General features: G+C 33.8%; 1 protein-coding gene across 1 annotated transcript in view; it reads right to left on the reverse strand.

Annotated features, from left to right (window-relative positions):
- Positions 1 to 1,387: 1,387 nt before the first annotated feature.
- Positions 1,388 to 14,285, reverse strand: part of LOC149801893 (furin-like protease kpc-1) — a 139,949-nt gene continuing 127,051 nt past the window's right edge. Inside the window, exons 20-21 of the mRNA XM_089956275.1 lie at positions 13,914 to 14,085; positions 1,388 to 10,620 (exon numbers count right to left, since the gene is read on the reverse strand). Coding sequence (XP_089812401.1) covers positions 10,542 to 10,620; positions 13,914 to 14,085 — 251 coding nt within the window. The 3' untranslated portion in view covers positions 1,388 to 10,541. The remainder of the gene's footprint in view (positions 10,621 to 13,913; positions 14,086 to 14,285) is intronic.

Below are 14,285 nucleotides of genomic sequence, written 5' to 3' on the forward strand. Positions count from 1 at the left end.
TTTTTTTTTAATTTCTTGTTTTTTAATATACAAAGTCGGCTGAGATATGGAAGCTAACTTTGTTCCTTTTCACCGGTATTCACGGGAATTTCGAAAATAAATTGAAACAATTTTTAAAGCGACACAATATAGTACAATATAGTACTTTGTGCACGGACATCGACGACCATGCGTCGTTCAGATGATTTGGAGAAATTAAAATCATTTGATGAATTTGCGAAGACCAGAAGAGAAGATGATTTCACCGACAATATGACCATTAACAAGGATGAATTTCCAGTGAACTCCGATCTCATTCCTAGATGGGCTGACGATTAGATGGGGGTTAAAAGTGTGGGAATTAGCACGACTGGTGCAGATTTTAAAAACTCTGACTTCAGTCTTTGCAGTTCCAGCTTCACGAGATGTGTCACATCCAATGATATCTTTTTGATGGCATGAGAAAGCTAAAAAAAAACAATTCATGCACCAAAGAACATACATGCAGGAAACGAGTTGTGTTGACAAGATGCTGCTGCTGCTGCACTGGATTAAAGAATTTTATCTCAAGTACACATTTTTATTTTTTTTAAATAAAATGTTAGTTGGAATACATTTTCCGACATGTAATTTTCGAATGATTTCAAGGTGTCCCACAACTTACATTTCGAAGAGAAAAAAAAAGCCGTGTCCGAGAACATACAGTGCACAAAAGAAATTACTTTAAAAATTACTTCATGGTGTCAAAACAAATAGTGTGTCTCAATATATAGGGTAAATACAGTATATAATCAATAAATCGGTGCATGGAGATCCTGGTCTCATAAAACAGATGGTCTCTGTTAGCAGTGATCTCTCCAGACAGGTATTACTGTATTATTTTCAGTTGTTGTTATTGTTGTTGTGGGGTATAACGCCATTTTTCAGCACACGATAGGCTACGCATGGCGGCCAGTATTAATGATGGAGGAAGAGACCGGGAAAACCCCGGGAAGAACCACCGACCCACGAGAAGCTACTGGCCAGCTTTCTCACATACCCACATAGGCCGATTCCTTGACTCGAACCCACGCAGACAGAGGTGAGATGGCAGTGATCCGTAACGGAAAGCGCATTAGACCACTCTGGGCTCCATTATTATTACTATTAATATTAAAGAAATAAGAGAGATCAGATACAAGAAGAGACTATGGGTGACAGTAATAAATCCCAAAATTAATATTCTTAGGTGTTGTTGTCAGTTTAGTTGATGCCCTGCTAACTCTGGGTATAAAAACCAAACCATATGTGGAACCAACACTGGTGTGAAACATGTATGGGTCCAAAACTTCCAGTGTAATCCCCACCCCCCACCCCTTAAAGTGATCAAGCAAAGAAATATAGTGAAAGAATTCAGCAAATAGTATCATACAAATATATATTTTATTTTACATACATTTTATTTGAATGAAATAATACAACTAATTTTCAGAATTCCATATTGTATATCTGTTCAACAATTACATATTACAATGACTATGCAGACAATTTACATCGAGATCAATCACCAATCAATAACATATAGTATTATATGTTAATTCAAGACCATTAAAAATTCACTTTCTTTTAATGCAGGCATAACAAAATAACCTTTGTTAACCATCTGACAATAATCAATTAAAGAGACATGACATCAATCCACAAAACATGAGATTTTAAGTATTCATAAAAAAACAATTAGCTTCGATTCTAGTTAACATATTGCCCGAGTGGAAATGGCTCATCCTTCTCATTAAAATAACCATTTTCCCCCTCCCTCTCTATATTCCTTCATCCCTATAAATCAATATGAATTTATTTACTGACTAAAATTTCATGAAATCAATGAAAACTCGTAACTATTCAAATTTATTTTAAGCACAATATTGTATGGCTACAATCATTAATAGGACCTGAATTTTCAGGGTAGCTGCAATTAAGAAATCATTAACAGGTAACCCACAATAGTTTGTTCATCAGTGGTCCACTGGTAACATTAACAGGTAACCCACAATAGTTTGTTCATCAGTGGTCCACTGGTAACATTAACAGGTAACCCACAATAGTTTGTTCATCAGTGGTCCACTGGTAACATTAACAGGTAACCCACAATAGTTTGTTCATCAGTGGTCCACTGGTAACATTAACAGGTAACCCACAATAGTTTGTTCATCAGTGGTCCACTGGTAACACTGTTAAGTATTAGTTTTGACCTTACAGCATGCCATTCCACCCACCTGTCCACCATAGTTAGGATCTTGTTTCATTTTAATTACATGTCAGCAGTGAATGCTGTAAAGACTTCAAGATCTCCAAATGCCTTGGATGCTGAGACAACTGACCAAGTTTAAGTTGAATTATAAAGCAACTTGGTACATCAGTATCCAAACAAAGTTATTAGCCCAATTTTACGAAAGTCGTGGGTTTAACTCAATATCATCATCATGACAGTACTTGAAATTTTCATTAACAAAATTTCATAAATCTAAAAATGACTGTTCTAATGAAATAGGACAAGCTAAAGGTCTTCTGTTGTGAGGTCAACTTAACTGACATTTATAAATCGATGAATTATCAATCTACCTGAAGAAGAAACAAGACCTCTAAGGTGAACATCTTTTTCTTGTGTAATGTTCAAGCTCATCAAATTTGGTGTTATCCTTTTCAGTCAGTTATGATAATAATACAAATATCCCTTTCAAGTTGACAATTCTGCATTAAAAGAGACCAAGTTTAAAACTTCTTAACGCTGAGGCTTTCAACACAAGAATGATTTATCCCTTCATTAATGTTTTCTATTTTGAATATTACATTTTAAATCTGATATCTACATAGTTCAAGACTGCATTTTTTGGTCAATGTTTATGATTTTTGGCAATCAACCAATCTTTTGTGTTCACTGACATATGAGCTGTTATTTTTATTAAAAGCTCAGTTCACACACTCTCTCAACCAACACGTTTAAGTAATTAAATACAATAAAGTTATGGTTCATTTGATTTGATATACTAGGCATTTACCCCTCTAGCTGGATTTGTTTTCAAACTACACCAAAAATTTGGTATACTAGGCATTTCCCCCTCTTGGTGGACTTGTTTTCAAGCTACACCAAACATTTGGTATACTAGGCATTTCCCCCTCTTGGTGGACTTGTTTTCAAGCTACACCAAACATTTGTGCAAGGATGTTACCCCACTGTCCCTATCTGCATGACATTTGAGAAGATAAATAGCATAGGAAATACAACTGGCTCACATATTTGTTTACAAAATGTAATTTATTTTTGTTTGTCATCACACTGATTAAAGATTATTGCTTTTAGACAAAGAGGACAAATACACACAAAATAAAACATTTAAAAAAAAACTAACACAAATGGTCACAAAGAATAGATGTTAAAGACAAAGTTCCCTGACCTAAGCAACTCATGTAATTTATGTACAATGTCCAGGATTTCATTGTTTATATTGGGTACATTTTCAGATATAACTGTGCAAGAAACAAAAAACGTTTTGATCATGTAAAAAAGGTATCAGAGGTGTATAATATGAGTAATAATTGGGTATGAAACTGAAAAACAGTATCAAACCGGATCATTTAGCTCTGCCATTCATTTCCCCTATATGTTACAATAACATCAGTATTATTCCTATGATAAGCCCATTGCAGGTGTCGTGGGTGGGGGATCCCTTGTAAATGTGATTTAAAGTTAAGGAGGCTGAGGAAAGATCATCATTGGACATGCTTCTGCAGCTCTAAATAAACATTTTGTCTCAATTCTAAATATAAAGGTGGCTTTGGGCATATCATCAGAGAACTATGGTATTTCACCACTTCATGTGCATCATAAATTTGACTAATATAAAGCATATTTAACAGAACCTATTTTTATAAAACATCTAGTGATGTATAAACGGTACATAATGCACACCAGAATGCAACTGTGCAGACCCATAATGGTACATAATGCACACCAGAATGCAACTGTGCAGACCCATAATGGTACATAATGCACACCAGAATGCAACTGTGCAGACCCATAATGGTACATAATGCACACCAGAATGCAACTGTGCAGACCCATAACGGTACATAATGCACACCAGAATGCAACTGTGCAGACCCATAATGGTACATAATGCACACCAGAATGCAACTGTGCAGACCCATAATGGTACATAATGCACACCAGAATGCAACTGTGCAGACCCATAATGGTACATAATGCACACCAGAATGCAACTGTGCAGACCCAAACTGCGATGTAAAAAATGAACTGGCAGCTCACAATCTTCACCTTGCTGCTTCAAATAAGAACAACATGGAGTCTGACCTGCCAGCGTGTTATGTGACTCAAATATAAATCTACACCACTTGTAGTCTGGGTCATATCATACACAAGAGAAAACGAGAGTAGCAAGGTGAATGACAAAGTTTTGGCTACTGTACGACATTAAGACTTTTTTTGCAATGAAAAACTGGCTTATTAAAAAAAAAATCTTACTGATAGGAATAGAATACTGTTTATATGGAGTAAAAAACAGAAATATCATGTAATAGGGGAGGTCACCTTATCCTGATATATCTAATACATAATATTACTAATACATAATACAGTGCAATTCATGACCACTACTGCATTATAAAAGGGAGCCAGTTATATTACTGAGATAACACCCACCTACTCACTAACAATCCGTGACACATGAAAACTTCCCTTTGAACTATACAAACAAATCTAATATCACACATTATTTTCTAATGTTGTACCACTGGCACTTTCAAACCACAAAACCTCTCTTGATTTTCATATTATTGGCATGAAATAGACTACATTACATTCAGAAAAGATTGTTCCGTTACAAATTTGTCAAATATTATTTTTCTGCCCAAAATGATGATTTTCTTGCAAATATGGCCAATACGCACACAAATAAAACACTTAAGTTGTGCATAACAAACAACTAAATGCAAAATAAATTTCAGGACAAAGCCTTATATTTGTACATGCACACACAAATACACATGCACAGAGAGGTACTATACATGCAAGACAGAGCAGAATGTGCTATCCATCAAGCCAACATGAGGACACATGACAATATAATTATGTAGAGTGAAATTATTATATATTGAGAAAAATTATCATTGTAGAGTGAAATTATTATATATTGAGAAAAAGTATCATACAGGTTTGAGAATATTTTTTTTATTTATTCCCAACCAGAGACTTGAACCTTCGTCTGCAGATTATGCCAACAATTGCTCTGCCTGCATATGCCAATGTGCACACACACACATGTATAAAATAGATCTGGGAATGAAGAGGTCCAAGTGGGCTTGATATCACTAGATTGGGAGGTTGATATATGTCAGCTTGTCAATGCAAATTCATACATGTATTGAACTGCAGGTGGAAAAGAAATGCTTGGAAAACAAAGATACTACACTGTCTATATATGTTGGTGTCTTCTTGCGTAGACTATATATGTTGGTGTCTTCATGCATAGACTTTATATGATGGATCACTTTCTCTGCACAAGAAGAACCTCATTTATACAACCATCATTGTCTGGATTTCTCTCTTCCCCCCTGGGAACTAGGTCCCAATACTTAAACACTGTTCATAGACCCACTCTTAAAGTATAATTACACTTACTAGGCATAACAAAGGTAGTTAATTTGTGCAGTCAGCATCGATTAATGGTCTCACCTTAGCCTGTGACCCCACCCATAGTCATACTATAGAAATCATTGAGATCCCCATCCCAAAGAGCTGATTTGGACCAGTTGGTAAGGTATTGTACAGGATTTCCACCATCTGATCAGTTTGGCTCAACTACCAAATTTCTCAGGTCTGTTTAATGTCATGATTTTTTTTGTGTGCCCCTTGTAATCAAATCTGGATGTGCTTCAGGTGGAAAGTATACTGAGTTATTTTCTTTAATTAAAAGCTGAAAATACCAAAATATACATTTACAATAACTTGTGAGTGATGGCACTGAATAAAAGAAATACCATAAAATTATGCACAAATACATAACATACATGTGAATCTAATAACATACAAATAAAAACTGTTTATGGCATTTATTTAATGCAATATTTGCAACTGTCATACTCATTTTAACCTTATGTATTAAGTTTGGTTCAAGATATTCAAAAATTTAAAATGTCAAATTTTTGCAACACTTCTCTGCAAACAAATGTATTAACTTGGACATAGTTTTTACAAGAAATATATTCTTAAACATAGTCTTTTTCTTACACATAATTAAAATACATCAAGAAATTCTGATACTTGGATACATTTACCGGTGTGCACCAGAAACACACATTGCTGTTTTGCCTTGAAGTACACTGCATTTTTCTGTTGATTTGCACAAAGCCTTTTTTGCTCTGTAAATTTACTGGTATGCTTCAGAAATGCACAAGATTGGGTTGGTTAGGCCTAGCTAATTTTGTAACAAGTCAAAAGAATCACTTCTGAGCTTCACATCAACTACTCTAACAAAAGCTTCTTTCGTAAGACTGTAATAATTCATTGATAGCTTATAAACTGGTCTGATCATATTAGGGGTCATGGATGGCTGACTAGTCTAAAACGCTAGCCTTTACCAAACACTGCCATCTCACCTCTCACCACATGGGGTGGAGTCTCAGGTTCAGCCAATGTGGTTATGTCAGAAAGCTTGCCAATAATTTCCTGTGGGTTGGTGGTCCTTACCAGGGTATTCCAGGTTCTTCGTCAACCAGTTATACTTACTGCCACATTTAGCCACCTATCATGTGCTGAAACTTGTGTTAAACCCACAACATGTCATATTAAACAACAATTATTATCAGTTACTCATCATAGTTATTTTATGTTTTCAATCAGTTTAAATGATAAATACTTCATTATAACCTTGAACATAATTATCCAAAACTTTTTCTCCTGAAATTTATGCATTTTGTATTATATAATTAAGTTTCATGTCTTATAGTGTTTTGTTATTTTTACAAAAGAGAGAAACTCGACATAACCCCCTACCTGTCAATCTAAATAGTCCTTATCGTGGGTTAATTCTTTTCCCTTCCAATTAATAAAACTGGCAAGGTGCATGCACATTACTATGAGCATAAATGGCTCCAATATAAGATTACTAGAAATGGATTTCTGGTCATTCTACAAATGCTATATCAATAATCATTAAGGCCTCAATAGTTGTAACAAGCTCTGCTGACCAAATGCAATATCCCCTCATTAATGTGCATGAATGAGGCAAACAATTAAACCCATCTGAGTTCTTGATACAAGTTTACATTCCACAGCTGATGAAAATCTATTCAAAAATATGGTTTCTAATTTTCACCAGCTCAGCCAATCATAATCATCAAACTAATGTGCATGGATGTTGCTTAGAATATAACTCCTCTGAGATGTTGATGATAAAAGCTTACATACAAAGTCGGATCAGAAATATGATTTCTAGAGTGTTCACAGGTTCATCCAATCAGATGCAAAATCACCCCAATAACATGCCAGGATGTTGATCACAATTAAATTCATACGAGATGTTGCTGACATAAGCTTACAGCCAAAGTCTGACCAACAGTTGACTAGAAATATGGCTCTAGAGTGTTCACAAGCTCAGTCAGTCAGATGCAATATCACCTAATAAAGATCAATCAAATTCTTCTAAAATCCTAATGATATCAGCTTATACAACAAGTCTGATAAAAATCCAATCATAAATGAAGACTCAAGTATGCTCACAAGGAAGTTTTGGCAGAGAGGTGGAAAATGCACAATGAATACAGAACCATAACATAAGCTCAAATAACTTTCAGCCACGTGAGATAAACTCAAAAGAGTAATGATCGTTTACAGAAAATCATGAATTCAGCTGAGGAGTGATTTTGGTTGAATCTCATAAATTAAATTTATTAGTCCAAGATACAACTATTAAAGTGAATACAACAAATTCACTGTTTTCACTGAATACCATTTTTGTAATGGATTCTGTGATTACTGGAAACAAACAATTTAAAGATACAAAATGTCAATAATCCTGCTGTGGAAGCAATATACTTAGCTCTTTTGCTTTTATTTCTTTTAATGGCACTTGTTACGAAATACTGGCTATATCATGTGAAGGAAATGGAGCAAAGTGCCTTTGCAAAGGACACAATGAGGCAGCAGACCAGGACTGACCTGGACAGGTAGTGAGCCTGCAAACCTTGGATTATGAGTCCAATGCTCTACCAACTAAGCTTCTATGACTTCCAAGTAGGTAATAAAAGTTTTCTGAAATGTAGGTAATATATGACAGTTATGTAAAGTAGGTAATTTAACAATTATGGAGATTGGTGAAACTTGAAATTGTAAAAAACTGGGTGTTTGGAAAATAATGAAAAAATCAGTTGACTACCCATATTTCTGTGTGACAATCTCTTGATTATAGTTGTTTTCATATCTTATATGCACAAAAATGAGTGTCCGAGTGATTTTTTATTTTCAAACCTCCTCCACCATATACATGACTGATGTAGTAATTTTTTGTTTCAAATTTTTTAACATTCTCATATTCCCATATGTATCTCTGAATATACCATAGTCAGCAAAACAATAAAAATGGATACCTGAGAAAATACATAATTCAAAGTAATTGATTATTCCAACCTTTTCAACTTGTCAAAAAATGTACATTTATCTATGTAACTGCTGAAATATATATTTTCACTGAGGACTTAAAAGTCTTGCTAATCATCATGAAGCTACTTAGCATTTTACAGTGCTTGATGGCAGGCAGAGATAAAATTATCAACAACTAAATTGTCAAACAATGAGCTTTAATTCCTGTACCCCAAAACATGCTAAATACATGTGAAAATGAAAAAAAAAATAAGTAAAAGCTGCCACGGCAACTGAAAATGAATCATTTAAAGCACCTGACAGCATTTTTGTGAGGCAAATTTCATGCAAATATTTGCAACTGAGCTTTAAGTACTATTACTTAATTAAGAAGGGTCTTGAAGCAAAGAAAATGCAGTACGGTGTTAAACGCTCATGCACATATAGGTACATGTCATATGATTTAACACTGATGCAGATATATAATTAGTCAAGATGAGAAGATTATTTCAATATGGAGAAAAAATAACCATTAGTTATTCAAAAAGCATTTATTACAAGTTTAGAAGTTTATAACAAGTTTAGAAGTAAGGAATAAGATCATTTTGATACTTCATTATAAACAGAATATTAGCTACCAATTTGTTTTTGTTCTGAATCAATTTGGCCACTAACTCTTGTTATGCCTATAGTAACCAAAATATGGAAATAACTGAACATATCTTTGTCTACTGTCCTGTAGTTATCATTTAGTTTTGGTTTCTCTCATCACTTTTGTACAAGATCAGACTTGACATGTTTTTTTAAATACAAAAGACATTACACTGGACTTGATAACAAAGCTGCTACCTAGAGCTCAAAGGTGTATGTATGTATGTATATATATATATATATATATATATATATATATATATATATATATATATATATATATATATATATAATATACACACTGGTCTCAATTTAAAAGACACTCTCCTATTGTGAGTGTTACAGAGGCTCTTCAAGAACTTGTTTAACCTTGAAAAATCTTGTAAAAAATAATTTGATCTTGATAGTTTTAAAACAGCATGCAACTGAAACATTTGTAGACTAAATTTCTAACAACGATTCCTTCCCAATTTCTAATAATAATTTATCTTGTTATATGTATATCGTGTATGTACTACATTGACCATCGTCTGGGAAATACATAAAACTATATTAATTTCCTGTTCCCTCCTTTATCTGCCTTTTTTAATCATCTTTACATGCTGCTTACATTTTTCATCATATTGAAACATGGTTGCAATAATGTTCCAATGCCAATTAAAAGATTTTTAACGAAAAGATACAATTTTTATTGCAATTTATTTGAGTAAGCAGAGAGAGTACATGAACAATAAACTGAGGACATTTACTGAATATACTCTCTATACGTCAAGTCCAACTGCAACCACATATTTATTAACAATGAACAAAGTAACTATATTAAACACACATGTACTTTATGCAAATGACACCTATAATGGGACTGAGATTTGATTGTATGGGATGTTTAATGACTTTCAGATAGCTGTACCCCTTTACTATGAGCTGTTCCAGTAAAACATACGTCAGACATAGCGAGACACATTATTTGTGAAGTAGTCTCCCATAGATCGAATTTAAAATTTTGTATTTTCATAAGACCAGAGAAAATAAAGTACCCTGGCACATATTTTTTTTAAAAATTGCCTTCCCTGTATTTTAAATGGAACAGTCTGATTCACGCTGGTCTCCATTATGAACAGTTTAAAAGTTCAGAGGTTGACACAAACTTTCACCTTTGACTTTTTTAATGTAATCATGATAAAGTCCAAACAGCTTGAATATTAATTATATTATAGCCTGTATATAAAAATGATAAGAATTCATAAGATGAACACTTGCAAAACCATGCTGTCCTTTATGTGGAATAGTCTATATTTCTGTACGAGCATAATATTAGAGAAGACTTGGAATTCTTACCAAGGTCTACCCAGTTTCTGTAAGCATAAGAAATTGCCTCATTATTAAGAATTCAAAAGAATTATGAATAATGACATATCATATGCAAAGCTTCTCCTCCTCAAAATCTGCTACATTAAATATCATTGGGGACAATGTGCCCATTGCATCAAATATTTTTTTCATTATTAAAAGGAAAATATACAGAGATAAAACCCATTACAATCCTTGAGAAAATGATCCATGCACAAAAGACATGGGTAACACTATACTCCCAACATAATTAATGTGCCATCAGATTGGCTCTGTGCAGTTTGTTAGGAGTAATCAGTTGAACAAACTGCACAGACCCAGATTTGCTGGTACATTAACAAGATTTTTGTTGTTTGCAGTTGGACTCCACTTATAAGCAAGTGGACCCAACTCGTACATAAAAGTATATGGTACTGACGATTTCCAGCTTCAGCAGAGAGCCTGATGTACCAGAGCACTAAGTGACAGAATATCTAGTTCTATGTTGTTTTATATAAAGGTATAAACAGTAATTTTCAGCCCTTTGTCAGTTGCCTCCAACGTATTGCATGCTGTGCTGAAAATAAACATTCCTGGCCAAAGATAACTGACTAGTTGATGTCTCTGTATGCAACTGTAGTCACAGAAATGACAAGCAGAGCAACGTATTAGTGATGTTAATGTGAAATTCTGGAGTAACCGATGTTAATGTCAAATTCTGGGGTAACCGATGTTAATGTCAAATTCTGGGGTAACCCAATCTTGTTATGTACATTTATAGAGACTGATAACAGTTCCTTCTCCATCTAAAACTGGAAATTAGAAACAGACAACTAAGCTTACCCATCACATATTATGAATGAATCTTAACTTTTTTAATTTCCAAAACTTATAAACTTTATAATACAAAATTCAATCATATCATGATCAGAACCTCTAATTTACAGCATTTAACAATGCATGACAATTGAACCATGCTGACAATTATAACATATTAAAGTAAACATGATAACAATAAAATCATTCTGCATCATCCATGTAGTAAGGGGACATAATTCTCACTTTACCTTCCATAAAGCTTGCATTAATGAGGACAAAATTGTGCACATTTTATTTAAAGTCTCTTCAAAATGATTAAACTTCATTCAGAAACTCATAGATGCAAAACACAGTACCTTTACATGTCTATATACACAAAGCACAGTACATGTACATAGACACAAAGCATAGTAAATGAACATAGACACAGACACAAAGCACAATACTTGTACATGTACATAGACAAAAAGCAAACAAAGGACAAGTACATGTAAACACTCTAAATATATTAAGTCAAAATATTTACAATATAAAGGGTAAATCACAAAAATAGAGCTCTCAATTGATACATGTAAAAATTAAACAATCGTACAATTTATGTGCACAAACATTTGTCTTATAATAAAAAAGGTCTCATTTTGAATGCATATCTAGATACAACTGCAACTGACAAAAAAATAAATTTATTCAACATGCCCCAAAAAATCAAAGAAGAACATACATTCAAAGATAAACAAGGTCAACTCTGGCAGAAGAAGGAATTCTAATCTAATTAGAACACCACACAGACACTACCAGCATGAAAATATTCTTAAATCAAGTTTTAGTGTGCAACACAAGTGTCCTAAATAATTATATTCATACTGACTACAAGAATAAACCTTTAATTATTAATGTATAAATAAGTGTTCTAGTGAAGAGTGCCTATAACTAGCCTCTTTTCAATACAACTTGAAAGACATGTTTATAATATTTACAAGGATCATAATTTCACTCAGTTTCCTAAGATTATATGGGCTTGAAATCTGTGTATATGATAATATTAACCAATGCATGCATCAAAGTACATTTATAATAGTACACACAGAGTCCACTACCTTTTAACAACGTAGATTGCAACTTTGGTACAATCAATGGGATACACAAAACAAAGCTTAAAAAACAATAACCCATAACGATGAAGAGAAAATAAGAACCATGTAAAAGTTGGCATATCTAAAACTTTGCAGAGGTGCACATTAGTATATTTGTAAAGTTTAAAATTCATAAATTTAATGGCTTCTTTTCTCCATACAAGGTGAAGAAAGCCCTAGTAACAACCTTGGTGATATTAGCATTACATTCATCATGGATATAATACAACAGAGACACTGAACCTTTTACATGACGATTTTCTCCAAATAAGCTGCTTATCTAAGAGTCTGATAGTGTGATAGCTAACATGACTTTGTTCCAGGGAACACCCCCTTATATGTATCATAAACCAGGCATCAGTGTACTGAATTATTTACTTCAACACAGGCTGCTCTCGAGTTTGGGACCAGATTTGGCTGTTCTTTAGGGAGCTGTCTTTCTCATTTTTATACTATAGACCTACAAACCAACGGGATTTCTGCTCAATCAGTTCTGTACGAGGTTTGATTCATTCAGCACAAAATCGCATTCTTAAACTCAATTCACTAGTTTTATTACTGCCAAGGCAACACTACTGAATGATCAATCACACAATACCCATCTGTGAAAAAAAGGAAAGAGGCATCAAATTCCACTTCATTATTATTTCATAATGTGTATTCAATAGCCATACAACTGCAATTAGTAGAACAGAGATCTGATTGCCTAAATAACAATAATTATGATGTAGCACTGAACATTACACAACTGTGATAAACTCTACCTACTCACTTTCTTTGGATAACAGATATGTTGTCCACACTATTAAACTGTACACATTTTCATCATAATGGTTAGTGCTGCGGCACCTGGTTCTGCTGGCCAAATGGGGTAGGCAGATAATAATTCATGTGGAAGTATCAACAACAGTCAGTGAAAGATTATCACTGGCAAACTACTGCTGGGATTGTTAGCATAAATAAAGTTATCATTCCTAACTGAGTTATAGGCAAAGTTATATTTGTATGCCAGCCAAGTCACAACTGGAATCACTGATTAGGCCCTAAGTAGTGGTGGCAGTTACAAAACAAAGATAAATATGTCCATTAAATTCAGTTTAGAAATCAACAAGTTCAGAAACTGGTCACTAAAATGTTACCAGTAGAACACAAAGCACTACTCAAAATTTCATCAAATTTTTATCTTGGTTACCTTTAAAGTACTTAAGTTTTAAGTTTCATGTCCAATCTTTATCTTGGACCATTAAGTTTTAAGAATTCAAGGCCAAGACAGCTAGTTTTTTTTATAGATGATATATAATTTATATATCCCTCTTGTTTTCTAGATATCCCCATCCTGCTCAGCTTCATTCTTCAGTTCTGTGTACCTGACTCCGGCATGGGGCTGTTTCTTACGCAAGTTGAAGATGGCAAAGACAACCAAGAAGATGATAATGCTGGCAATGCAGAGGACTAGGAGAATTATAATAATGGCAGCAGCACCAAATAGGTCTTTCTTAAACTCCACAGGACTTTCTTGGCTTACAGTCATACATTTGCCTGCAAACAAAAAATAAATACTGATTTAATATGCAGAATTGAGATACTGGATTGAAAACGCACGAAGAGCAACTAGAAATGTATGCCAAAAAATATGTAAAGGAACAGAAGTACATTCTTGGGTCCATGTCAATTCAGAATGAAAACGTAATGACCAACTACAAGCATGCTACAGAATGGGGTAACATCAAAATCAACAA

Source organism: Sinohyriopsis cumingii, chromosome 4, assembly GCF_028554795.1.
Source record: "Sinohyriopsis cumingii isolate HCF-2022 chromosome 4, ASM2855479v2, whole genome shotgun sequence".
In the NCBI taxonomy this organism is placed as follows: domain Eukaryota; kingdom Metazoa; phylum Mollusca; class Bivalvia; order Unionida; family Unionidae; genus Sinohyriopsis; species Sinohyriopsis cumingii.